The sequence below is a fragment of the Anabrus simplex genome, chromosome 2 (genome assembly GCF_040414725.1).
Source record: "Anabrus simplex isolate iqAnaSimp1 chromosome 2, ASM4041472v1, whole genome shotgun sequence".
Taxonomy (NCBI): Eukaryota; Metazoa; Arthropoda; class Insecta; order Orthoptera; family Tettigoniidae; genus Anabrus; species Anabrus simplex.
In genome coordinates this window covers 60,900,728-60,928,375 of record NC_090266.1, presented here as the reverse complement: position 1 = coordinate 60,928,375, position 27,648 = coordinate 60,900,728, and the positions used below count along the sequence as shown (strand labels likewise).

At 43.6% G+C, this 27,648-nt stretch overlaps 1 protein-coding gene across 1 annotated transcript in view; it reads right to left on the bottom strand.

The window, feature by feature from the left end:
* HLH3B (Helix loop helix protein 3B) overlaps nt 1–27,648 on the bottom strand; it is an 80,679-nt gene that overhangs the window by 26,927 nt on the left and 26,104 nt on the right. The window contains exon 2 of the mRNA XM_067140227.2: nt 6,502–6,929. Coding sequence (XP_066996328.2) covers nt 6,502–6,929 — 428 coding nt within the window. The remainder of the gene's footprint in view (nt 1–6,501; nt 6,930–27,648) is intronic.

The window sequence follows — 27,648 nt, the reverse complement described above, 5'->3', positions numbered from 1 at the left end:
GTCCGACAGCGTGACGGACTGTCCCCCATACTGTTCAATTGTGCCTCGGAGAAGGTAGTCAGAGAATGGGATAAGGCAATCAGTGGTGGAATTTGATTGGGTTCGTTAAACAAAGGTATCAAGATCAAATGTTTAGCTTTCGAAGACGACATGGACTTACTAGCTGAAACGTGGGAGGAAGCCAATGAGCAGTCCATCGAACTGGAGAAAGACCAAAATAATAACCAACATTAAGAATTTGAATGTGGGGGAACAAAAAATAGAGATCGTCAGGGATTTATAATACCTTGGGAATGGATCAGTTGGAATGGTCTTGAGAAGAAAGCAATGGAACCTCGACGAACCAAAATAGAAACAGCCTTCCAGTTTACGAAAGACACCTGTAAAAAAGAATTCCTCTCCTGGAATTCCAAGAAGCCCTTTATGCTGCAGAAACACTGCCTATAACTACGTATGGTCCAATGGAAAAGTTGGAGATCAGGAAAGGAAAAACTACGAAAAAAAATTATAAGCCCCAATTCCATAATAACGAACTTTCACACATCAGCAGTGAAACCGTGTATAGGAAAACATAAAGGATTTCCGACACAATGAGGAAACGGAGAATTGACTTCTATGGCTACATCCTAAGAATGGACCCGAAAAGGATAACTAAAAGAATCTTCGACTATTTCCGCCATAAGAAAAACAAGTCGAACTGGTTTTAAGGAAACTGAGAAGGACATACGAGAGTTCCAAATTACAGAAGAGATGATTGTAGATGGATCCGTGAAGAAAATAACCAAACATAAGATAACGACGTTGCAAGACAGGGTGAAGCCCAAACGAATATACAGAATTTCTGAAGAAAAGAGGAAGGCAAGATCTGAAAGGATGAAAAAGTATCGGGATGGGAGGAACATACGACTCACTGACCGTTGATTGATCTATCGTACCCCAAAGTGGATGAAACGGACAATAAAGGGAAAATAATAATAATAATAATAATAATAATAATAATAATAATAATAATAATAATAATAATAATAATAATAATAATAATAATAATAATAATAATACTAATAATAATAATACTAATAATAATAATAATAATAATAATAATAATAATAATAGTAATAATAATAATAATGGTTCGTGGTTCATGGTGTGGGTTACTGTAGTCACCTCCTAGTTCGTGAACCATGGGCAACGGCTGAGTGGCCTAGTAAGTGGTCCTGAGAGTTGGGGTACCAGTTGCATGGAATGGGAGTGGGCATCTCGGACATATTCTGAGTCATGGCCCTCCTTGTGCTCAGGCGGCTAGGACTATACATTTCACCGGTGGTCCATAACCCGTTAGAGGAGAGATCCTCACTTGGACTAAGTGCAAGTAGGGTAGCATCCTGCTTCATGAATTTACCGAGCTCAGAACACTTTAAGCAAGCCTCGGACCTATGGGAGTATCGGAGTCCCACTCCCATTTGACAGGCGAGGGACTCCTTGGAAACAACTTGGCGAATGAAATGGAATTCGATGGGGAGCTATCAATATTAATGGGGCTTATGGAAGAAAGAAAGTAGAACTGGCTGAATCAGCAAAGAAGATGCATCTGGATGTGCTAGGAGTAAGTGATATTCGGGTAAGGGGAGATAACGACGAAGAGATAGGAGGTTATAAAGTGTATTGGACGGGTGTTAGAAAGGGAAGGGCAGAGTCTGGGGTAGGGCTATTTATCAGGAATACCATTGCACGCAACATAGTTTCTGTTAGGCACGTAAATGAGCGAATGATGTGGGTAATTTGTCAGTTGGAGGAATTAGGACTGGAATTGTCTCCGTGTATTCATCATGTGAGGGTGCAGATGAAGATGAAGTTGACAAGTTTTATGAAGCATTGAGTGACATCGTGGTCAGGGTCAACAGCAAGGATAGAATAGTGCTAATGGGCGATTTCAATGCGAGAGTTGGAAATAGAACTGAAGGATACGAAAGGGCGTTTGGTAAATGTGGGGAAGATATGGAAGCTAATGGGAATGGGAAGCGTTTGCTGGACTTCTGTGCTAGTATGGGTTTAGCATTCTTCAAGCATAAGGCTATTCACCGCTACACACGGGAGGCTAGTGGTACCAGATCCATAATAGACTATATCTTAACCGACTTTGAATTCAGGAAATCTGCTAGGAATGTACGAGTTTTCCGGGGAGTTTTCGATGATACAGACCACTATCTGATCTGTAGTGAACTAAGTATCTCTAGGCCTAGGGGAGGGAAAGTGAAATCTGTCTCCAAACGAATAAGGGTAGAAAATCTCCAGTACGAGGAAATTAGACAGAAGTACATGGATATGATTAGTGAGAAATGTCGAACAGTCGGCAGTAAGTAGGTTCAGAATATAGAAAGTAAATGGGTGGAATAGAAGGATGCTGTAGTAGAAACAGCAAGGGAATGCCTAGAAACAATGTGGCTACTCCAACCACTACTCTTATACTTACATCTCCTTCACACAATATAAATAACATTTGTTTGAGCGCCAGTTGCTTTTTTAAGAAAAACAACAAAATTCGGTAGAGCATACCTCTTATATCAATTATCTCAAGGCGTGAGGTGATAAACTCTCATATCTGGCAATATACAGGGATATGGATCAGGACAATATTAAATTACTGTTGCATTTCCACAATTGAGGATTGTACATGGAACTGGAATCACTTATTATAATTAAAAATAAAACTGAGTTTATGACTAAATTTACGTCACAATGAACAATCATTTACGTCTTTTAATTTAACAAAAGAAATATATCGTGAGATTTGTGGTACAAAGAAAAGGAAAATTTAATCTAAACAAAAAAGCTATTGGCATGAACTTGAAGTGAGATGTGATATCGCCGCTGATTACACTCTTCTTCATGTTATGAATGCATAACATGTCTGATGCTTTAATTACCTGTTGTCTGCATATACCGCTGTTGAACTTGAAATTCTTGGGAAAACCTGTGAGCTGAAGTCGGGAGCCGTCTGTTGTTATCTTCTTATATAACAAGGAGTTGGCCTACATACCATGTACGCGTGTAGGGAGCTCCAATGTAATTACGTCCACTCAATATATTATAAGAAATTGTAAAATATTCTTGAAGCACCTTGTGAAGTCCATCCTCACAAGAAGATGATGTTTCTTTATCAGCATAGTACCCGTCTCTGCTCGGATACAAGCACCACTTGTAGACTTCCTCGATGATTACCTCTTCAAACACAACTCTTCGCTCTGACCATCACACTAAGACCACTTCTTCCATTTGATACATCTGACTGTTACATATGCTCTGCACGATATCAACTGCTTATGAACTGAGTAAGAACAGAATACCTCTCCCCACCTTTTTTTTTTTACGGGGGGCCCCCGTAGCCCGCTCCCCCGTCGTGACCATCGACTCAATCTACATGGCCTCCGACATGCTATTAATTTCTAAGTAGAAAAGAGATAGCTGGGTAGAGTGGGAAGTGATACAAGGAGTATCTGCCTGTTTCCATGTCGGACACGTTACCAGGCGAGATTGTGTTAGGTATATGGTATTGGTGTATGGTATTGAAGGGTCAGGGAAAAACCACATAGGCAGAAAGAAGAAAGAGCCTACATGTAAAACCTGACAAGAAGAAAGAGCCTACATGTAAAACCTGACAGTTGCGATCAACAGTATTCTGTAAGAAGGAAGTGAGCTCCCAGACGAAACTATCTTTACATTGGTCTGTTTTCAGATCAACTTTGTTTTACGGGAGCGAAAGCTGGGTGGACTCAGCATATCTTATTCATAAGTTAGAAGTAACAGACATGAATGTAGCAAGAATGATTGGTGGTACAAACAGGTGGGAACACTGGCAGGAGGCTACTCGAAATGAGGAGATAAGGGCTAATTTAAAAATTAACTCGCTGGATGAAGCTGTACGCATAAACCGCCTTCGGTGGTGGGGTCATGTGAGGCGAATGGAGGAGGATAGTTTACGTAGGAGAATAATGGACTATGTTGTGGTGTGTAAGAGAAGTAGAGGTAGACCAAGACGACGATGGTTAGACTCGGTTTCTAACGGTTTAAAGATAAGAGGTATAGAACTAAATGAGGCCACAACACTAGTTGCAAATCGAGGATTGTGGCGACGTTTAGTAAATTCACAGAGGCTTGCAGACTGAACGCTGAAAGGCATAACCGTCTATAATGATAATGTTTGTATGTATGTATGTATAATAATATTAATAATAATAATAATAATAATAATAATAATAATAATAATAATAATAATAATAATAATAACGGTAATTGCGTGTGGCCTCCGGTGAGGTCTGATACATGTCTTCCGTGCTGACGCTCAAGAGACGGCCTGCGCGTCTGTAAGAATGAGGCTCTACCTCTGATTAATTCTGATGTCGAAGACCGCACACACACACACACACACACACACACACACACACACACGCGCGCGCGCGCGCGCGCGCGCGCACGCACGCACAAACTCATAGTGTTAGAGAACGTATCCTTATCAGTTTTGTATTATAGGCCCCTATCATTAATATAATTAATAATATTCTTACTATTTCTACAAATGTCGTGTAGTAGAAATTAGTCTGTCGGTTCGACTCCTTGAGTGAATGGTCAGCGTATTCAGCCGTTCAGTTCAGAGGGCCCCGGGTTTGATGCCCGACCATGTCGGAGACTGGATGTTTGTGTCTCTCCCAACACTCTCCTCTTCATATTTAGACAACAAACCGCACTACCAACTACCACAGGAATACGTGACAGCGATTACATCCCTCCATATCGGGTTGGAGTCAGAAGGGGCCTCTGGCCGTAAAACAGGGACAAATCCACATGTGTGACACACTTCGCACCCACAACCGGACAGATGTTGGAAAATCGGAAGAAAAAGGAGAATAAATTAGTCTGTCATCCTCTGATTTATTTGGGGAAGTATCCCTGTTATGGGCACAAATAAATAAATAAATAAATAAATAAATAAATAAATAAATAAATAAATAAATAAATAAATAAATAAATAAATAAATAAATAAATAAATTCAATAAATAAATATATATCTGCTTTGACACGAAATTTGAAAAGTCGTACGAGGGCTGGAACGGGGCCACTCAGCCTCGGGAGGTCAACTTAATAGAGGGGGTTTGATTACCACCTCATCCATCCTCGAAGTGGTTTTCCGTGGTTTCTCACTTCTCATTCCTCCTCCAAGCAAATGCCGGGATGGTACCTAACTTTTTTGCAGTTTGCAATTTGCTTTACGTCGCACCGACACAGACAATTCTTATGGCGACGATGGGATAGGAAAAGGCTAGCAGTGGGAAGGAAGAGGCCGTGGCCTTATTTAAGGTACAGCCCCAGCATTTGCCTGGTGTGAAAATGGGGAAACCATGGAAAACCATCTTCAGGGCTGCCGACATTGGGGTTCGAACCCAATATCTCCCGGTTGCAAGCTCACAGCTGCGCGGCCCTAACCGCACGGCCAACCCGTCCGGTGGTACCTAACTTAAGGTCAAGGCAACTTCCTTCCTTCTTCCTTGTCAACCCCTTCCGATCTTCCCACCCTCCCACGAGGCCCCTGTTCAGCATCGCAGGTGAGGCCACCTGGGCGAGGTACTTGTCGCCCTTCTCAGTTGTATCCCCGACCCAAAGTCTCACGCTCCATGACACTGCCTTTGAGGCAGTAGAGGTGGGATCCCTTGCTGGATGATAAATAAATAAATAAATAAATAAATAAATAAATAAATAAATAAATTATTATTATTATTATTATTATTATTATTATTATTATTATTATTATTATTATTATTATTATTATTATTATTATTATTATTATTATTTTGGGAACCGAGGACAAGTTAGACTCACATCATGCATTGCTTTTATAATTGAATATGTCCGACTACACGGCTAAATCGTTAGCGTGCTGGCCTTTGTTCCAGAGGGTCCCAGGTTCGATTGCCGGCCGGGTGGGGATTTTGACCTTCATTGGTTAATTCCAATGGCTTGGTGGCTGGGTGTGTGTGCCTTCTTCATCATTAGAATTCATCAGAGATAGGGCCCCATCCTCGAAGACGCGCAGGTCACCTATACGGCGTCAACTCGAAATACCTGCACCAGGCCACATGCCACATTCTCGTCCTTCCGGATCTTTCACCAATTATTTGAAGGGACATGACTTGCTGGTCTGGCCGAGTTTTTTTTTGCCGAATACCCACCTGGCGACAATCCTGTGTGAAGGAATATATTCACTTGTATATCTGTTAGGTGTTTGGCAGTGTGGTGTGCTGCGTGTAGCCTGCATAAAGGGATGTGAATTAAGACGAACACAAACACTCAGCCCCCGAGCCAAAGGTATTAACCAGACGTGTCTAAAATCCTCGTTACAACCGGGAATCGAACCCTGAACCCTCTGAAACGCAGGCCGCCCGCTGCCTGGGAGGCGGACATAAGTAGAAGGAACTTTATGAAATCTGTTAGAGAATGAAGACTTTTACCTGATTGCCATCCGAAGGATCTCATTCTTGGACAGCTTCTTGTCCGGAGGGTGAGTTGGTACCAGCTTCCGCAGCTCGGCGAAGGCGCCGCTCACATTCTGCTGCCGCCAGCGTTCTCGGCTGTTGGTGAAGATCTTGCGCACCATAATGCGTGGTGAGGGTTGGCTGTGTGGTGACACGGGGATGAGGCGCAGGCTGCGCGGCGGATCCTCTTCATCTGAGTCCGGCAGAGATAGGTCATCTGACATAAGGTCATCCTCCATCTCCTCAGACAGAGAGTCAACATCAGGGGCTCCGCGAACACTCTCCCCTCGTGACTCCCCGGGCCGCCGTGGTGGTGAAGATGTGGTGCTGTAGTCCGTGCCTTCCCCATCACCAGAGCCGGACCACTCCATCTCAAACATTGACGGGGAGAATGTGATCAGGGGCTGAAAACGAGCAGGAGCAACAGTCACTTGATACCCTCACAGCAAGATCAGTCAGAAGATTTATACTTAATACCACCTTAGTAAATGTTTACCCTCCCAGTCCGTTCATAAGAAAATACTGTCATTTCATACCTACTCAGTAACTGAGTACAAGAAGATTACAGTCACTTTATACCATATGAGTCCCTTTTCTTACCCTTCCACTCAGTGCACAAGAAAATACAGACATTTCATACCTTCTCAGCCAGTGTACTCGCATGCACTGAAATGGTGTCCCGATATAAACAAAGCATGGCGTCCCCCACCTCCTCGCATTGCTGCAGGTAGACAGCCCGCTACAAGACTGTACTGATTGAAACGGGCACAGTGGCGGATGTATAGTAATACACACACTGTGCCTTCAGCACTACCCGTTAGAGGTGGCAACGGAGCGAGTAATACGGATGAGTAATCCGGTCGTAGCGGTAGAACGCAGCACCGATCCCCTCCGCTTTCAACTGCAAGTACTCGCGGAGGACCAGAGCACAGCGTAGGGCACGACACATGTTTAACAAGGAGGGACCACGACGTTCGGGTCACGGATTATCCTCAAACTTTGTACACTTTTAGTAGTCCATTAGGACAAGATAATATGCAAATAGTAAGGCATACTGCTGAGGCGTTTTCGAGAAAGGAAATTTTCGCGTCGAATGTGTACCGGTGCGTTGCGGACGCGAGCACGAGATGGCGACGGTCGGTTGATTAGCGTTCAAGCTCCGTAATCGTTGGATTACTGGATCGAGTCTCGCTCGTCGCTTTTTTGTTTTTTAACACTGGTCATATTCTTTCATATATATTTCAGGTCAGAGCGTCCAGGTGCAAAGCAGTTTCGGGTACCTTTACTCGATTTCACTGTCAGGTATGAGAGATTTCACAAATCACGACAGGCATACATTTTCAGGAATACTTTATGCATTTGGCCGTTTACTTGTTGATAATTATAAATGATATATACTTTTTGTAGTCCACCTCTGTCGTGGAGTGGTTAGTGTGATTGGCTGCCACCCCCGGATGCCCGGGTTTGATTCCCGGCTCTACCACGAAATTTGAAAAGTGGTACGAGCCTGGAACGGGGTCCACTCAGCCTCTGGAGGTCAACTGAGTAGATGGGGGTTCGATTACCTCCTCAGACATCGTCGAAGTGGTTTTCCGTAGTTTTCCATTTATTTCTCCTTCGGGTAAATGCCGGGATGTAGGCTCCTACCTAATGTAAGGCCACAGCCACTGCCTTCCCTCTTCTTTGCCTATCCCTTCCAATCTTCCCATCTCTCCACAAGGCCCCTGTTCAGCATAGAAGGTGAGGTCGCCTGGGCGAGGTACTGGTCATCCTTCCCAGTTGTATCCCCGACCCAAACTCTCGCGCTTCAGGACACTGCCCTTGAGGTGGCAGAGGTGGGATTCCTCGCTGAGTCCGAGGGAAAAACCGACCCTGGTGGGTAAACAGATTAAGAAAGAAAGAAGGAAAGGCATTTTTTATACCGATAAACATTAGTAAAGAGCCAAATAACATTGGAAATCCAATAAAAGTTCATGCATGTATAACGTTTTTGCATTATATTACCTCTGAATTGTAATATATATGAAATAATATGACCAGTGTCGAAAAACAAATCGACAAGCGGGATTCAATCCAGCAACCCAGCGATTACGGAGCTCTAACCACTCGACCACCACCGCTTCGTGCTGAGAATCGCAAGGGACCGATACATATTCTAGCGAAACTTCTCTTACGATTTTCTCGAGAACGCCTTAGTAGTACACCTTACTACTTGCACATTATCTTGTCCTAATGGACTACACCGCCTGTTGCCATTTCTTGATGGATGCAGTATTTTTGTATCCGTCTCTTGGCACAGGCCAGAGCAAAGTGTAGCTTCCACCGAAGTCCCAGTCTCTTCCATGGCTGTGACAATATGGAAGCTGCTGGAGGTATGGGTGGTGCTGAGTCATGACATTTGGAGCACAGTTAGTGTCTGAGTGTTATGAAAGGTATTGCTCATAGGATCAGTCGTGCTGCAGTAGCACTTTTTGGTCCAGTGAGGAAAGCAATGCCAAACTACCTCACTCCTCATCTTGCCTAGTACGCCTCATTTGGGCTCTGCCATTGGTTTTTTCGGTTTCCCTATAACTGCATATCCATTGGTGATGCTATTTGAGGATCCAACCAGCCTCTGGGCTGATGACCTAACAGACAGACAATAATGGACTACCAAATGTGTACAAAGTTTGAAGATATTCCATGATCCCAACATCCTTGTCTCCCCTTGTAAGGGTGTTGTACCTGTATTCAGTCTGTGTTTCTTAATTTGCGTCTATATTTCCTCCGCTTGTTGTGTTTTGTAGATAATGCAACGCATAATAGATATTTAGTTTGATATTTAATCCCATTTAGAGATGGTATTCACGTTTTAGAATATTTAAGGAATGGCATAAATTTTTACAGAAATTTGTACCACAAATGCCACGAAAACCGTCTGATTCATGTCGGTTCTTTGAAATTACTGGTGATAAAAATAAGCAAAATGCAAATTTTGCGGCCGCATTTACGCGACGGGTGGTGGCGTATCAAATCTGTGGGATTATATCAAGAGGCATCACAAGGATGAAATGAGCAGGTCGGCTTCTCCAGAAGAAACCGACATTGCTGTATTCAGCAAAATAGTTATGTTGTGAGAAAAGGGCATTGAATTTACGTTGCCATACCAATAACGTATTTAAACGTGCCGCCTCATTACATTCACGTGGTAGTTCACTCGGTACATCCGGGTGATCAAAATCAAATCAAAATCTCTTTATTTGCAAATGAGGTGTCTACCTCGGTGGCAAATGGTACACTAAAATACATTATTGTCAAGCACTAAATATTAAATTAACAAGAGAAGAAAATTTTCATATAATACAATATTATACAATTTACGCTAACAATGTTTTCTATTAAACACATAGCTCATCCTTAATAAATTTATATTGTTTACAAAATTCTACTTATAATATCTCCTGTACTACTTACAAATATAGTCAACTGATATACAGTATGTGGAATTACTTCAAATGATACTATACAACTGGTATAAGATTAATATTTACATTGCATTTATTTACTTATTTACTTTTTTTTACCCGTTCTGGAACCTGAGTAGCATAACGACCTGCTGCGTCTTAACCAGAGCCCCTTTTGCCACCACTTTTCAGAGTTCCTGAAGGGCCTTCACAGCTACCGTAGCGGTCCCAGGGCCCTCGAAGTCCCCACTGTACTTCACCCCTACAGGCAGTCCCCTACTTTGGCTGTCCAAACTCCTTAGACCAGGGGATGGAATTAATTTATTCACACACATTTTTTTTACAGTAACCTGCAACTGGTCGAATGCCCTCTAACACTTCATTTATTTTCTCTGTTGCTGTTTATTCTCTTCTTGAATATCTGTACAGATTTTGGAAAAGGATCAAACACTACCCCTGGTAAACTGTTCCACTTCTTCACACCCTTCCCAATGAATGAAAATTTACCCCAATCGCTTCTGCTAAAATTCCTTCTAATTTTATATTTGTGGTCAGTCCTGCCGATAAAATTATTTTCCAACTGAAGCCTCTCACTGATATCTCCCCATGCTTCTTCTCTTGTATAGGCTCTATATAATCCTATAAGTCTAGTTTTCTCCCTTCACTTACTTAAAGTTTCTCACCCAAGTTCCTTTAACATTTCTGATACACTACTCTTTCTCCTGAAATCCCCTGTTACAAATCTTGCTGCTTTCCCCTGCACACTATCTATTTCTTTTATTAGGTATTCTTGGTGAGGATACCAAACACTGTTTGCATATTCCAATAATGGACGAACCATACTCAAGTAACTTTTTTCTTTTAATTCTTTGTTGCATCCTCTAAGTAGCCTCATTGTGACATGTAACGATCTGTATGCTTTCCAACAATGTCATCAACATGACCCTTCCAGTGCAAATTACTTTCAAATCTCACATCTAAGTATTTGCACTTGCCATCTTTTGGGATAACTACCTCATCCAAAGTATATTCAAATTCAGTTTTAAAGCTCCTGTTTGTAAAAGTTGTAACAGTTGATTTGCCTCCATTAACCTTCATATTATTTTCTTCAACCCATTGTTGGATAGTTTCAAGGTCCCTTTGTAATTCTGAACAATCCTCAATGTTGTTTATTTCCCTATAAACAATTATGTCATCTGCATACAATTTTATTTTTGATGTTATATTGTTCCCTAAATCATTTGCGTATATTAAGTAAAGTAACGGACCGATTATACTACCCTGTGCAATTCCCTTCCAAACTTTCTCTTCCTGAGATACATTACTTCCTACTTTGACTCTCTGAACCCTTGAATTTAGAAATGTTTTTATCCAACGTGTAACCCTTACGTCCAATCCTATTCCCTCCAATTTCTTTAATAATATTCCATGTTCCACTCTATCAAAGGCTTTGGAAAGATTATGGCTATGCAATCTAACTGACCTCCTGAATCCAATTGATCTGATATGTCCTGCTGAAATCCACCAGTTGTGCCTCACAAGAAAATTTCTTTCTAAATCCATACTGGCTCCTCATGAACCAATTTTTATCATCACATATCCCTCTGATGTACTTCGATATTAAACTCTTCAGCATTTTACAAACTATATTGGTCAGGCTGATTGGTCTGTAGTTCTCTGGTTTCCTTTTATCACCCTTTCCTTTATAAATTGGTATTATTATAGATTCCTTCCATTCCTTTGGTATTACACTACTATTTATGACATAGTCAAAGAGAAATTTTAAATAAGGCACTATGTACCACCCCATTGTCTTTAATACCTCCCCAGTAATTTGATCACTTCCTGCTGCTTTTCCTTGCTGAAGCAGTTGGATTTCTCTGAAAATATCTTCATTTGTGAATGGGAAGCTTCTTGTTTCCCTCTGTGTCTCTCCCTCTCTATCTGCTGTTTCGGTTTCCAACTCTTGACAATCATCTACTGAATCTCTGAATTCCCTACTAAATAGGTTTGCTTTCTCAGTATCTGTTAAATAGTGTTCACCCCCTTCTCCCACCATTGTAGGAATTTGGATTCCTTTTCCTTTTTGATTCCTGATATATATGAATACAGCTTTTTCCATTTCCCTTAGTGGTCATTACCCTCTTGAAGTATGCCATTCATATAATTATCTTTTGCTTCCTTTTTCACTCTATTCAGTTCCCTAATTAGCTGTTTTCTAGTTTCTCTACTCTCCCTACCCTCTTTGATTTTCCTGTTTACTATTCTATATTTTCTTTTTAATTTTCTTATTTCCCTTGTACACTGACTGACAGAGCAAATGCAACACCAAGAAGGAGTGGTCAGAACTTTATGCCAATTGCAGGGTAGACTGACGTCACTGAGGTATGCTCATGATGTGAAATGCGCCGCTGTGCTGCGCACGTAGCGAACGATAAATGGGACACGGCGTTGGCGAATGGCCCACTTCGTACCGTGATTTTTCAGCCGACAGTCATTGTAGAACGTGTTGTCGTGTGTCACAGGACACGTGTATAGCTAAGAATGCCAGGCCGCCGTCAAAGGAGGCATTTCCAGCAGACAGACGACTTTACGAGGGGTATGGTGATCGGGCTGAGAAGGGCAGGTTGGTCGCTTCGTCAAATCGCAGCCGATACCCATAGGGATGTGTCCACGGTGCAGCGCCTGTGGCGAAGATGGTTGGCGCAGGGACATGTGGCACGTGCGAGGGGTCCAGGCGCAGCCCGAGTGACGTCAGCACGCGAGGATCGGCGCATCCGCCGCCAAGCGGTGGCAGCCCCGCACGCCACGTCAACCGCCATTCTTCAGCATGTGCAAGACACCCTGGCTGTTGCAATATCGACCAGAACAATTTCCCGTCGATTGGTTGAAGGAGGCCTGCACTCCCGGCGTCCGCTCAGAAGACTACCATTGACTCCACAGCATAGACGTGCACGCCTGGCATGGTGCCGGGCTAGAGTGACTTGGATGAGGGAATGGCGGAACGTCGTGTTCTCCGATGAGTCACGCTTCTGTTCTGTCAGTGATAGTCACCGCAGACGAGTGTGGCGTCGGCGTGGAGAAAGGTCAAATCCGGCAGTAACTGTGGAGCGCCCTACCGCTAGACAACGCGGCATCATGGTTTGGGGCGCTATTGCGTATGATTCCACGTCACCTCTAGTGCGTATTCAAGGCACGTTAAATGCCCACCGCTACGTGCAGCATGTGCTGCGGCCGGTGGCACTCCCGTACCTTCAGGGGCTGCCCAATGCTCTGTTTCAGCAGAATAATGCCCGCCCACACACTGCTCGCATCTCCCAACAGGCTCTACGAGGTGTACAGATGCTTCCGTGGCCAGCGTACTCTCCGGATCTCTCACCAATCGAACACGTGTGGGATCTCATTGGACGCCGTTTGCAAACTCTGCCCCAGCCTCGTACGGACGACCAACTGTGGCAAATGGTTGACAGAGAATGGAGAACCATCCCTCAGGACACCATCCGCACTCTTATTGACTCTGTACCTCGACGTGTTTCTGCGTGCATCGCCGCTCGCGGTGATCCTACATCCTACTGAGTCGATGCCGTGCGCATTGTGTAACCTGCATATCGGTTTGAAATAAACATCAATTATTCGTCCGTGCCGTCTCTGTTTTTTCCCCAACTTTCATCTCTTTCGAACCACTCCTTCTTGGTGTTGCATTTGCTCTGTCAGTCAGTGTATAATAAACAGGGTCTGAGGTCATTTTACCCTTCTTAACAGGTAAAAATCTCTTCTCTCCTTCCCAAATGATTCCTTTAAATTTAGCCCAAATTGTATCCACGTTACTCCCTTTACTTATCCAACAACTGAATTGTGATTTAAGATAAGTCCCAAATTCATCAACTTTAGTTTTTCTATACAATTTCTTGTCTTGTGTAACCCTCTTATTAAGCCTTTTTGGTACGAGTCCTACATCCATTATTACAGCCTTATGGTCTCCTATTCCTTCAATTACCTCAGTTTTATCAACAATTTACCATGGTTTAACCAAGAATACATCTATTAAGTTATTGAGACGAGTCGGTTCTTGTACTACTTGTGTAAATCGTCCCTCCCAAATTAACTTATTTGCCACTTTCTGTTCATGGGCTTAACTTGCAGCTCCATTCCATTCAACTTCAGGCAAATTTAGATCTCCCCCAATTATTACCATATCATTATTATTGTTTTTATGAGTATAATCTATTATTTTCTCAAAGATTTCCATGTCTCTTTCCTCTCTTCCAGGCCTCTATGTTCCTATAATTCCCACCTCCTTCATATTATCACACATTAATTTTATCCCTAATATTTCATCCCTTTCATCGGTAAACCATTCATGTGAACAGTAAGTTTCCTTCACCAGAATAAACCCCCTCCCTTTTTATCTTCTCGGTCTCTACGATAGACTGTGTACCCTTCTGGAAATACTTCTCTATTACCCACCCCTTCTTTCAACCACGATTCCACTCCTATCACCACATCAGTCTCATAAGATTCCATCAATGTACCGAATTTTAATTGTTTACTTACTACACTTTTACAGTTTACCAAGAGCAATCTCAGACCCCTTCCTCCCTAAAACTTGACTGTTGCAATTGGGTAACTTGAAATTCCTTACTATCCCGAGTTTCTTTTTCTAGTTGACTGAGCCAGCTTGAAGTACAGCTGGCTCTTTCTACTAGTTTTCCTGGTCAGTATTATAACTCAAGGGAGTTGCCTGTTTTACAGTACATATCTTAAGATTAATAAAATCTAGAACAATATTTGCTATCTTTCGTTTGCCTGAATTGTTTAGATGGAGGCCATGTTTTGTATAACAGTATCTCTCAAAACTGCTGCATTCATTAACCTGAGTATTCCGAAAATGTTTACAAATTTTAACAATATCTGTATTGACCTTGTCCACTTCAGTGTTCACACACGAGTCTCTACTCAAATCATGCCTGTGGGGCACGTTCACTACAAAGACGTTAGTGTGGGTCAGCTTCCCTAGTGTATGTTTAAGTTGTGATCTTACATTCTTGGCGTCATCGTGAGCTACGCCGTTCGTCCCACCGATGATAAGCACTGCATCGCCGCTCCCGAAGTTCCTAGTTGCTGCTTCTACGTTTTCCAGAACAGTGCTGATAGAAGCTCCTGGATATATTTCTCCAGTTGCTGCTATATTCTCGTCGTTAATCACTCCCGCAATTCCCCTTCCTTGGCTATCACCAAACACAGCTACCTTCGCTGATTTAGGCCTAACTGGGTCTTGATTATGAATTCTAGGCCTACATTTTAAACTCGGCACGGCAACGGCAGCGGATCGCGATGATTTTGTTTCACGCGCGCGATCACTTGACGTCACAACAACTGCTCCGCTCCGCTCCGTCCCCCCCCCCCCACTACTACCCGTTCACTCCCTTCCCCACATTTTCGGTATTGGAGTGGCCTTCAACACTGCCCCTTCGTTCCCTTCCCCTCATTTTCGGTACTGGAATAGGGCGATGTTGATGGTTTATGCCAGGACGCCATTTATGTACATATGTGTACACACTCCGCAGTAGAATGGGTGTAAGAGCCAGAGTCCTGCATGGGAGCTCACCTTGAGTCACACAGTACATTTCGTTACGTGTTTGCCATTTCCCTTACCCTGTCAGTGTCGGCCCCACAACAGCCCGCGCTGTCTCGCAATATGACGTCACTTCAGAACTGAGCTTCAATCAATCAATCAATCAATCAATCAATCAATCAATCAATCAATCAATCAATCAATCAATCAATCAATCAATCAATCAATCAATCAATCAATCAATCAATCAATCAATCAATCACCACTGATCTGCATTTAAGGCAGTCACCCTGGCAGCAGATCCCGTATCTGTTGTTTACCTAGTCTTTTCTTAAATAATTGCAAAGGGTTTGGGAATTTATTGAACATTTCCCTTGGTAAATTATTCCAATCTCTAACTCCTCTTCCTATAAACGAATATTTGCCCCAATTTGCCCCTTTGAATTCTAACTTTATCTTCATACTGTGATCTTTCATAATTTTAAAAACACCACTCAAATTTATTTGTCTACTAATGTCATACCACGCCCAGTGGTGGCGATACGGGTACCGCCGACCCCGAGGGGCGTGGGGCCCATGGCTTGTGAGGGGCCCATGAGTGTTTCTTACTTTAGTAGCTGAAGAGTGATTTTACATATTGATAACGCTACAGTATTATTTGTATTACAGAGGGTCATTCCAAACTTTGGCCGCCGTAGTGCAGAGCTTCTCTCTCCAATAGGAGTATGGTAGTTGTTTCTGAAAGAATGTGGGTCTCCCAACCTGCTCCAATAATAACCATTTCTTGCTACCACTCACAACAATGAACAAGACTTTTGAAGTAATTAGCCAGTTCTGAGAAACCAGTAGTCAGCGAAGATGCGATAACTAAAACGCCCTCCTCTTTACTCTAAATACTGAGGTTTCGAGCCTGTTTATAACTCTCGGCAGTCAGTGTAGCTAAGTAGGCCTTATATTAACAGCTAATGTGCAGGAGGATTACAGTCACTTTACACCACCTCAGTCAATATGCAGAATTACCGTCACTTTATACTGCTTCATTCAAATTATGGAATATTACCCCTCTCTCAATAATAATAATAATAATAATAATAATAATAATAATAATAATAATAATAATAATAATAATAATAATAATAATAATAATAATAATAATAATAATAATAATAATGTTATTGGCTTTACGTCCTACTAACTACTTTTACGGTTTTCGGAGATGTCGAGGTACTGGAATTTAGTACCGCAGGAGTTCTTTTACGTGCCAGTAAATTTACCGACTCGAGGCTGACGTATTTGAGCACCTTTATATAGGCCTACTTTCGGACTGATCCAGTACCGAACCTGCCTAGTTGGGTTCAGAAGGCCAGCGCCTCAACCGCCTGAGCCACTCAGCCCGGTCAATAGTAAGTTACAGTCACTACCAGACACACAAGGCAGTGGTAGAGTGTAGGCATTATGAGCCTAAGTTGGCAGGTTTGATCCCGGCTCAGTCCAGTGGTGTTGGAAGGTTCAGCCTCGCGTCGATAGATTTAGTGCCATGTAAAAAACGCACGCGTGACAAAATTCCGGCACTTCGGTGGTCTCCGAAAACCGTAAACGTAGTTAGTGGGACGTAAAACCAATAACAGCAAACTGCATTAACCTTCAAAGTAGTAAGCTCTCACCCATCTGAGTCGCCGAATAAAACTTTGCGCCAATTCTTTTATGTGCACAGTGGTATTTCATTTATTTTGTACTGGAATTCGAATGTTTAGCAATCTCCGTCCTTCAGTCCAAGATTACGCACTCAAGCGCGACTGAAGACCGTCGATATTTGGAGGAAAGAAATCTTCCGGTACACAACAAAGTTCTTTACTTCTTCGCCTGAAGAGCCGAGTAATTAACTACTGAGGCAGTTGCTGACGTGGAAAGCACCCAGTGGCAAGAAAACTAAGTACTTTCCTCAGTCATACGATATTATTATTATTATTATTATTATTATTATTATTATTATTATTATTATTATTATTATTATTATTATTTCTTGTGCCAACCCCGTGGTATAGGAATAGCGTGCCTGCCTCTTACCCGGAGACCCCGGGTTCGATTCCCGGCCAGGACAGGGATTTTTACCGGGATCTGCTGGCTGGTTCGAGGTCCACTCAGACTACGTGATTACAACTGAGGAACTATCTGACCGTGAGATGGCGACCCAGGTCTAGAAAGCAAGTATAACGGACGAAAGGGTTCGTCGTGCCAACCACACGACACTTAATAATCTGCAGGTTTTCGGGCTGAGTAGCGGTCGCTTGATAAGCCATGGCCTTCCGGGTTGTTTGCACTATGGGGTTTGGCTTGATTTGGTTTTCCCTTCTTTCTTAGTACCTTTGCCGTCCAGGGTTGGTTTTCCCTCGGACTCGGCGAGGGTTATCATATCTCGCACCTCAAGGGCAGTGTCCTGCAGCGTGTGACATTTGGTCTGGTAGACAAGTGGGGAGGAAGACCAGTATCTGGCCCAGGCGGCCTCACCTGCTATACTGAACAGGGACGTTGTGGGGGATGGGAAGACTGGAAGGGGTAGGCAAGGAAGAGGGAAAGATGCGGCCCTAGCCTTAAGTTAGGTACCATTTGCCTGGAGAAGAAGTGGAAACCACGGAAAACCACTTCGAGGATGGCTAAGGTGGGAATCGAAACCCCTCAAATCAGTGGACCTCTCGAGGCTGAGTGGACCCCGTTCCAATCCTACCACTTTTTAAATTTCGTGGCATAGCCGGGAATCGAACCTGGGCCACCGGGGGTGGGAGATAATCACACTAACTACTACACCACAGAGGCGGACATGATGATGATGATGATTTGTATTCTTAGTATATATACTGTATATATAATTCGCTGGGGCCATCAACGACCACGTTAAGTCTTGTTGCATTTGACACTGAACTTGGCCTTCTTTAGAGCCCAAATTTCCCTCATTCTTTGTGAGTGGGCCTGCCTTACGCTCCTCTGTCCAAGGGGCACCGTTTTCTCTTCGGTTGCTCGTCTCGGTTTAGCCCTTTCGTCAATATTATCTTGCGTAAGCGATCTCTATTAAGGGCGTCTTCAGCTGAGATATGTAGCATTTGCAAGTCTTCTTTGGTATTTCTAAACCAGGGAATTGTGGCTTAGGTGTTTGAATAAAAAAAAGTGAAAGATCTCTTTACTGAACTTTCTTCTTCTTCATCATCATCTTCTTCTTCTTCTTCTTCTTCTTATTATTATTATTATTATCATACCCAGTTCTCTTTTCATTGCGTACATTATCGTAACGTTAAGAAGTTGCAAAATTACTTTAATTACAACAATTTACTATAGGAAATGTCCTTGATAATTCAGTTAGCCTCCGTGGGCAGCTTCCTCTTAAAGTGCTCGGTACTAGAAGGTGAAGCAATCCTGAAAACTCAGAAAATATCACCAGTCTCGGATCTCAAACCCGGATTCCTCATTCTCTGGACTGTTTGCTTTCTATTTCCGTTAGGCCTGCCGAGAGAATTACGAAAATAATATCTTTCCTGTTGATTTTTCTATCTACAAAGACAGTGCTCAGGCGGCAGCGCGCCGACCTCTCACAGCTGGGTTCCATGGTTCAAATCCAGGTCACTCCATGTGAGATTTGTGCTGGACAAAGCGGAGGCGGGACAGGTTTATCTCCGGGTACTCCGGTTTTCCCATTCATATTTCATTCCAGTAACACTCTCCACTATCATTTCATTTCATTTGATATTCATTAGGCTATCATTGCACCAGAGGAGTGCGACAGGCTTCGACAGCCAGCACAATTCCCATCCTCGCCGCTAGATGGGGGCTTCATTCATTCCATTCCTGACCCGGTTGAATAACTGGAAATAGGCTGTGGATTTTCATTTTCAAAGACAGTGATAGTTGTTTCGCAATGATAGCCCTGTAGCGACCTGGGCTACATGTTTCTTCGTGTTTAAGTTGGAAAGGAAACTGCCTGTTCTAATTACGTTCCAGCTGCCAATGTAGGGAGCACGAGCCCTGAGCTATCTTATCGAACATTGATTTGGACTGGTTCGCACGTGTGCCATGGCTGGATATCGCACACACGCCTACGCGCTGCCGGCCGCACCGGAAGTTCCAGGATAGTCGCTGTCCGAGATGGCGCCACGTTCCTTCTATCATATCGCAGGCTGAGTCTACGCACTAAACTGTGCTTGATGAAACTATTAGCAGAAATACTTCAGCCATTCATATCAGTAGCAAGGGAACCGTCCCAAATGAGGAGTTGTGTAGGCGAATATAACGTAGGATGTATGTACTGTACTGTAATCTTCCTTTCCTTTCTTAATCTGTTTACCCTCCAGGGTTGGTATTCCCTCGGACTCCGCGAAGGATTCCACCTCTATCCCCCCAAGGGCAGTGTCCTAGAGCGTGAGACTTGGGGTCAGGGAGTACAACTGGGCAGGAGGACCAGTGCCTCGCCCAGGCGGCATCACCTGCTATGCAGAACAGCGGCCTTGCGGAGGGATGGGAAGATTGGAAGGGAAAGACAAGGAAGAGGGAAGGAAGCGGCTTTAGCCTCGAATTAGGTACCATACCGGCATTTGCCTGGAGGAGAAGTGGGAAACCACGCTAAACCACTTCGAGGATGGCTGAGGAGGGAATCGAACACCCCTCTACTCAGTTGACCTACCGAGGCTGAGTCGACCCCGTTCCATCCCTCGTACCACTTTTCAAATTTCGTGGCAGAGCCGGGAATCGAACTCGGCCTCCGGGGTGGCAGCTAATCACGCTAAACACTACACCACAGAGGCGGACTATTTTACAAAATATTAGCTGGAGAGTCCAAAAGAACTATGAAATAAAAGAACGGTGAAAATATATAATGATAATGTATGTTGGGTATTCAGACCGAAGGCTGGTTCGATCTTCAACGGCTATCCCATCAGCTGTCATAGACGGCGTAGGCGTTACTGAAGAGACGTACTAGGGAAATGCGAAGTGAAGTTGTTTCCCTCTTGCTTTCCTCACTGAGCCAGAAGTTGCTGTTACATACCAGTCTGCTAAGTCCACTGAAATGCATGCACCAACCGACCCCATAAGCAACATTTTCGCACCACTCATACCAGAGGCAGGCTGCATAAGGAACGGCATTACTAACATCACTCATACCTCAGTCATTTTCGTATTGTCAAAACAACCATAAGACTCAGACAAATCAATGACAGTAACAAATTTGTTCTAGTCCATACCAGAAGGCATAGTGCACTGTTAACACTTAGGTGTCGCCAGCAAATGCAAATAATAATAATAATAATAATAATAATAATAATAATAATAATAATAATAATAATAATAATAATGTCCACCTCTATGGTATAGTAGTTAATGTGATTGTCTGCCACCCCCCGTGGGCCAGGTTCGATTCCCGGCTTTGCCACGAAATTTGAAAAGTGGTACGAGGGCTGGACCGGGGTCCACTCAGCCTCGGGAGGTCAACTGAGTAGAAGGGGGTTCGATTCGCACCTCAGCCATCCTGGAAGTGGTTTTCCGTGGTTTCCCACTTCTCCTCCAGACAAATGCCGGGATGGTACCTAACTTAAGGCCACGGCCACTTCCTTCTCTCTTCCTTGTCTATCCCTTCCAATCTTCCCATCGCCCACGAGGCCCGTGTTCAGCATAGCAGGTGAGGCCGCCTGGGTGAGGTACTGGTCCTCCTTCCTACTTGTATCCCGGACAATTGTCTCACGCTCCAAGACACTGCCCTTGAGGCGGTAGATGTGGGATCCCTCGCTGAGTCCTGGGGAAAAGCCAACTCTGGACGGTAAACGGATTAATAATAATAATAATAATAATAATATTACTAATAATGATGTCACGCCCCCTGCATGTAAAACTAGCGCTTTGTAAAAGGCCATCTATAACGTAAACCATGAAACTGTTGTAGAAGATGTTTAAGCGTTTTTCGAGAGAGATCTCTACTGTCAACTTAGGTACTCCCTCTGATGAGAGGACGGGCAATTACATTTCAAGATAATTTTTTAGTTATTAGTTGGTAAAACTGAATTGTTTGTAAATTATTTTTGGTGTTCTAAAGTTATCAACACTTCTATCTCTTCCCGCCAACTTAATAGTTAAACCGATAAGAAATTTTTTGATATTTATTAAATTAACCGACATGAATTGTGGGAGTGCAGGGCGTTGAACCAGAGAAGCCTGGAACCTTCCTCTCCGCTATAAAAGGTGAGGACCGGACGATTTGGCCGTGCGGTTAGGGGCGGGCGGCTGTGAGCTTGCATCCGGGAGATAGTGGGTTCGAATCCCACTAACGGCAGCCCTGAAGATGGTTTTCCGTTGTTTCACATTTTCACACCAGGCAAATGCTGGGGCTGTACCTAAATTAAGGCCACGGCCGCTTCCTTCCAAATCCTAGGCCTTTCCTATCCCATCGTCGCCATAAGACCTATCTGTGTCGGTGCGACGTAAAGCCACTAGCAAAAAAAAAAGCTGAGGCCATCCGGGCCATGTTGTCTTCGAACTTAGGGAATAAAGAGTGCTAGTTGCTTTACGTCGCACCGACACAGATAGGTCTTATAACGACGATGGGAGAGGAAAGGCATAGAAGTTGGAAGGAAGCGGCCGTGACCTTAACTAAGGTACAGCCCCAGCATTTTCCTGGTGTGAAAATGGGAAACAACGGAAAACCATCTTCAGGGCTGCCGACAGTGGGGTTCGAACCCACTATCTCCCGATTACTGGATACTGGCCTCACTTAAACGACTGCAGCTATCGAGCTCGGTGAAACCCTTTCTTCTGGGGATCATGTTGTCCCTTATGTGCTGAAGAATGGGGTTCTGTGTTGTTGCCCTTCGAAGCATGATCAGAAGATGAAAATAGTAGTTCCAGCTGTTCTTGTGCCCATGATCTTCAAGCACTATCATGAGGCCCCATTAGGAGAACATTTAGGCATCTTCAAAACCAGAGGAAAAATTAAGAGAAGTGTTCATATGGAAGAGTATGGACGCCGAAATCAGAGAAATGGTTAAAGCCTGTAAATCTTGTTTGCTTAGTAAGCCCAACTTGTCTACTGAGCTAGGGCTATTGTCATCTCATCAAGCATCCAGCCGTATGGAGCGTTGGTACATAGATTACGTCGCATCCTTCCCTCAATCTAAGGGGAACGGGAACAAATGCATCTCCGTGTGTGTAGATAGTTTAACCAGATTTTCATGGTTGTTTCTGACTAAGGTGGCCACTGCTCAGTCCACTAGTTCTTGTCTTAATACTATTTTTGCTTCTTTTGGTTCTTGTCAATATATAGTCTCCGATAATGCTAAGGCATTCAATTCTAATTTATTCCGAAAAATTTCTTTTGACTTATCCATATCTCATGTCACAACCTCCGACTATTACCCACAACCATTTCTGGCTGAGCGGCTTAATCGTAATCTTCGATCTGCTTTGACAGCCTTTCATCATGAAGACCACTCTAGGTGGAATACTTCTCTGCATTGGTTATCTTTTGCGCTAAATTGGGCTGTTCACGAGTCACGCAAGTTTACATCTGCCTCTCTCATGTTTAAGTTTGTACCTAATACGCCGCTGTCTAATCTATGGTCCATCAATGAGATTTTACCAGAGACAATAGATCCCGAGAATATTAGGGACCTGTGGAGGAAGGCTAAAAGTAACCTTAAGGCTTCTCATGACAGAGTTAAAGAGAGATACGATCATGGAGGGAGACCCACGAATTTAAAGGTCGGAGATCAGGTCCTGGTGAGAAATTTGGTACCTGCATTCCCGCTTGCCCCCAGATTTCATGGACCGTGTATCATTTTGGATTTCTTAACACCGGTCACCCTTTTGGTGAGCAATCCAGCCACAGAAAGATCTTTAGGGTTCATTTGTCACAAGTAAAGGCCGTATGAAATTCCTTGTTTTTCAGTGTAGACCACTAATTCATAGCAGTGAGAAAGTAGTTATATTTCTTTCCATTGCAGCTTGGAATATTAAACTATATAAGTAGAATGTTGAGGCCTTCTGCCCTGTTAAAATTGTAATATACCTAAAGTATGATTTTGTGACTTTAGCAAATTATGTATAACCTTCCCCTCAATAAGTTTTTTTCTTACTTCAGTTCCCGTCTGTCCCTGCCTCCAAAACGGAGCCTGCATTTCACACACTCATCCTCGATGCCTTATCAGCACCACCAACTCAAATATAAACATACTCTCTCTCCACAAAAACAGTCACTGTCGCCTAGAAAATTATTGTTTAAGTTCCCTAATTATTTACTGCGGCCGGGTCACAACATCTGGCGAGTAATGCTGGCGCGGTGTAATGGCCCACCCCGCTCTTGTCCAGTCTCCTTCATGACGGCAAACCTGAGCGCCATCATTAGTGGCAAGGGCTGAGGTGCGGTGCCACAACCGCCTATTTCATCCTGGGACATTCCTTCAATATCTAGTCCGCGGTGACCATCACCATGGCTACCCCTCTCAAGGTAACGAGAGAGATGTATCTGAGGGTACTTGGTGGGTCTGAGGGACCCCACCTTGGCATCGGCAGTGGCGTCCGCTCTTGCCGTCAAACTTAGACAGTACTTACCGGACTTCTACAGCTTCATGAACTTATTTGCTGCATAATAACTCACTAATGAACTCTCCATCAAGAAATTTTCTGACTTCAATCTTCAAATTCAAATATTTTCTATAAAATAAAATTTCAAAACTCTGACTATTGTGGACAGACTTTAGGGGGTGGAGGTCTGTACCGGAGGTACACCCGCCGCGTGCATTTAAAACTAGCGCTTTGTAGAAGGCCATCTATAACGTAAACCTTGAAACTATGGTAGAAGAAGTTTGAACGTTTTTCCACAGAGGTCTCTACTCTCAACCTAGGTAATCCCTCTGATGAGAGGATGGACGATTACATTTCAAGAGAATTTTTTTAGTTATTAGTTGGTTAAAACTGAATTGTTTGTAAATAATTTTTTGGCGTTCGTAAGTAATCAACACTTCTATATCTTCCCGCCAACATAATAGTTCAAACAATATTTTTTTAAATTTTATTTTTTAAAAAAATAAAAAAATTATTAACCGGGTGAGTTGGCCGTGCGCGTAGAGGCGCGCGGCTGTGAGCTTGCATCCGGGAGATAGTAGGTTCGAATCCCTCTATCGGCAGCCCTGAAGATGGTTTTCCGTGGTTTCCCATTTTCACACCAGGCAAATGCTGGGGCTGTACCTTAATTAAGGTCACGGCCGCTTCCTTCCAACTCCTAGGCCTTTCCTATCCCATCGTCGCCATAAGACCTATCTGTGTCGGTGCGACGTAAAGCCCCTAGCAAAAAAAATTTTATTAAATTAACGAATATGAATTGTGGGTGTGTCAGGGCCTTGGCCCAGAGAAATCTGGAACCTTCCTCTCCGATATAAAAGCTGAGGCCGTTCGGGCCAGCCGGCCCCGTGTTGTAGAGGTAGTGTGCCTGACTTTACCCGGAGGCCCCGGGTTCGATTCCCGGCCAGGCCAGGGATTTTTACCTGGATCTGAGGACTGGTTCGAGGTCCACTCAACCTACATGATTACAATTGTGGAGCCATCTGACGGTGAGATGGCGGCCCCGGTTTAGAAAGCCAAGAATAACGGCCGAGGTGATCCGTCGTGCTGACCACACGACACCTCGTAATCTGTAAGTCTTCGGGCTGAGAAGCGGTCGTTTGGTAGGCCAAGGCCCTTCCTGGGCTCTTGCGCCATGGGGGCGGGGGTCCGGGCTACGTTGTCTAAGTGATCGCTCCAGTCTAGAGGTTCAGAGTGTGCTCAAAGAGGAGGCGGGGTCTGCCTGGTCCATCACCGGAAGGCCTGTCAGCTCAGGGTAAACATGTAATAGCCTCAGAAAGCTAGTTCGAGGGGAAGGTTTCAAAATTCTTTCGTAATGTAACTCTTCTTTCTCAATGCAAATTCTCAAACAAGTCTACAAGACTTAATCGAACTTAGGGAATAAAGAGTGAGGAACCCTCTCGTATTCCCTATCAACTTGATATTGAGGTGACGATGATTTTGTAATCTTTAAAATGTAATCTTTCTCTCCATCTGGTCACCTCCGTAGTATAGGCTTAGCCACTGTAACGTCGGACCATCAGCCCACATAGTGTTTTAGGTATTTTCATGTGAATTTCAAGGAGTGCAAGAGTTCGCCTCCTAACATTTTGATTTTCGGCCAGTAACTTTAACCTTTTGATTTTACCAAAAGCCAGGTAAAATGGGTACTTGTTACCCCTGTTGCAGTCAATTTCATTCTTTTACTTTTAAGACAGATCAGACTGTTGAGCATATAAGGCAGGGTCTACTGTTTGTTTTTGTTAAATGTAGGTTGTGCCTTTGATGGGCCTGGAACGTGAACATTTTAGAGAATAGTCTCCAAAAGTGTAAATATGTAGAGAAAATACGCTCTTCCTACTGGTGTAAAATGGGGAGATCCGTCTCCTTGGCTGTTGGTTGAAAGGAGCAGTAGTGCTCATGCAAAATTTGTAACTAGGGAGCTTCAAGCTCAGGTTGTTAAATGGTTGCTAGTTTATTATTCTCATTTTTTCCAATATTGTTACTCAAGCTCACGAGCTAGACTTTGTACCTGAATTTTGTTATTTGCATAGCAAAGTTCAAAGTTTGAAAAGAAAAAACAGGAAAAGAAATATAGCTCAAATTTCAAAGTTTTAGATTAATATTTCGACTTTAGTATATCCACCCATTCAGGCCCGCACCTTCTTTCACCTTTGTCCACCACGGTATCCCCGTAATAATAATAATAATAATAATAATAATAATAATAATAATAATAATAATAATAATAATGCCGATTTTCTCACACGTGTGAGGTTGCACATGTGGATTCAGGTCTGTTTTACGATCGAATGCCCTTCCTGACGCCAGCCATATGTGGAGGGATGCAATCACTATTGAGTGTTTCTGTGGTTGTTGGTGGTGTGTTGTATTGCCTCAATACGATGAGGAGAGTGTTGGTATAAACACAAACTCCCAGTTTCAGAGCTAGAAGGATTAATCAGATGGTGTTAAAATACCCGACCCGGTCGGGAATCGAACCCGGGACCCCTTGAACCGAGGTCCTCAATGTTGACTGTCTAGGCAAGGAGTCGGGTCTGTGGTGTAGTGGTTAGTGTGATTAGCTGCCACCCCGGAGGCCCGGGTTTGATTCCCGGCTGCGCCGGGAAATTTGAAAAGTGGTGGTAATAATAATAATAATAATAATAATAATAATAATAATAATAATAATAGCAGCCCCCTGCTGATGGTGGTGATTATTATTTTAGGAGTAAATACAACTGAGCAACCATCCTCCATCTATCAGAACAGTTCACGACCACAGGTCTGACCTTTGCGTAGACGACTGACGGACTTACTCCTGATGAATGACTCGTCATGGACTCGCGACCGTGGGAAGAGGTGCGACACTTCGACGAATGTAGGTATCAGCACAAAAGGGGAGGGTCAATAAAGGCATGAAAATGAAAGACTCCTTAGGTCTCACCGAAGACTAGGACTAGGAGGGTGTAAGTTTATATGCAGGAAGTTCTTGCCCTCAAAACATCCGCCTCCGTAGCGTAAAGGTTAGCGCTATTAGCTGTCGTCCTCGAGGGCCGGGATTCGATTCCCGGTACTGACAGAAATTTGGGAATGGCAGGAGGGCTGGTATGTGGTTGAAATGGTTCATGCAGCCCACCTCCATTGGGGGTGTGCCTGAAAAGAGCTGCACCTCGTCAGGATGCGGATACGTTTTTTTAGCCCTCAAAACAAGCAAACCCCATGGCGCTCCAGACTTAAAATGAGTCTTAGCCTTCCAAGCGACCACTGCTCAGCCCGTGGCCTGCAGATTACTAGGTAATGCATGGGCAGCGCGATGAAAACTCACGGCCGTTTTTCTTGGCTTTCAAGTGGCTCCGCTATCTCACCGCTAGGCAGCTCCTTAATTTTAATCTCGTAGTCTCGAACAAGCCCGCAGATCCAACGAAAAATCCCTCTTCTAGTCGGGAATGGAACCCGAGTCCTTTGGATAAAAGGCAGATGTACTGAACTTAGATGATAGGAAGACAAGGGTGCAGGAATACTTAGTGGCCG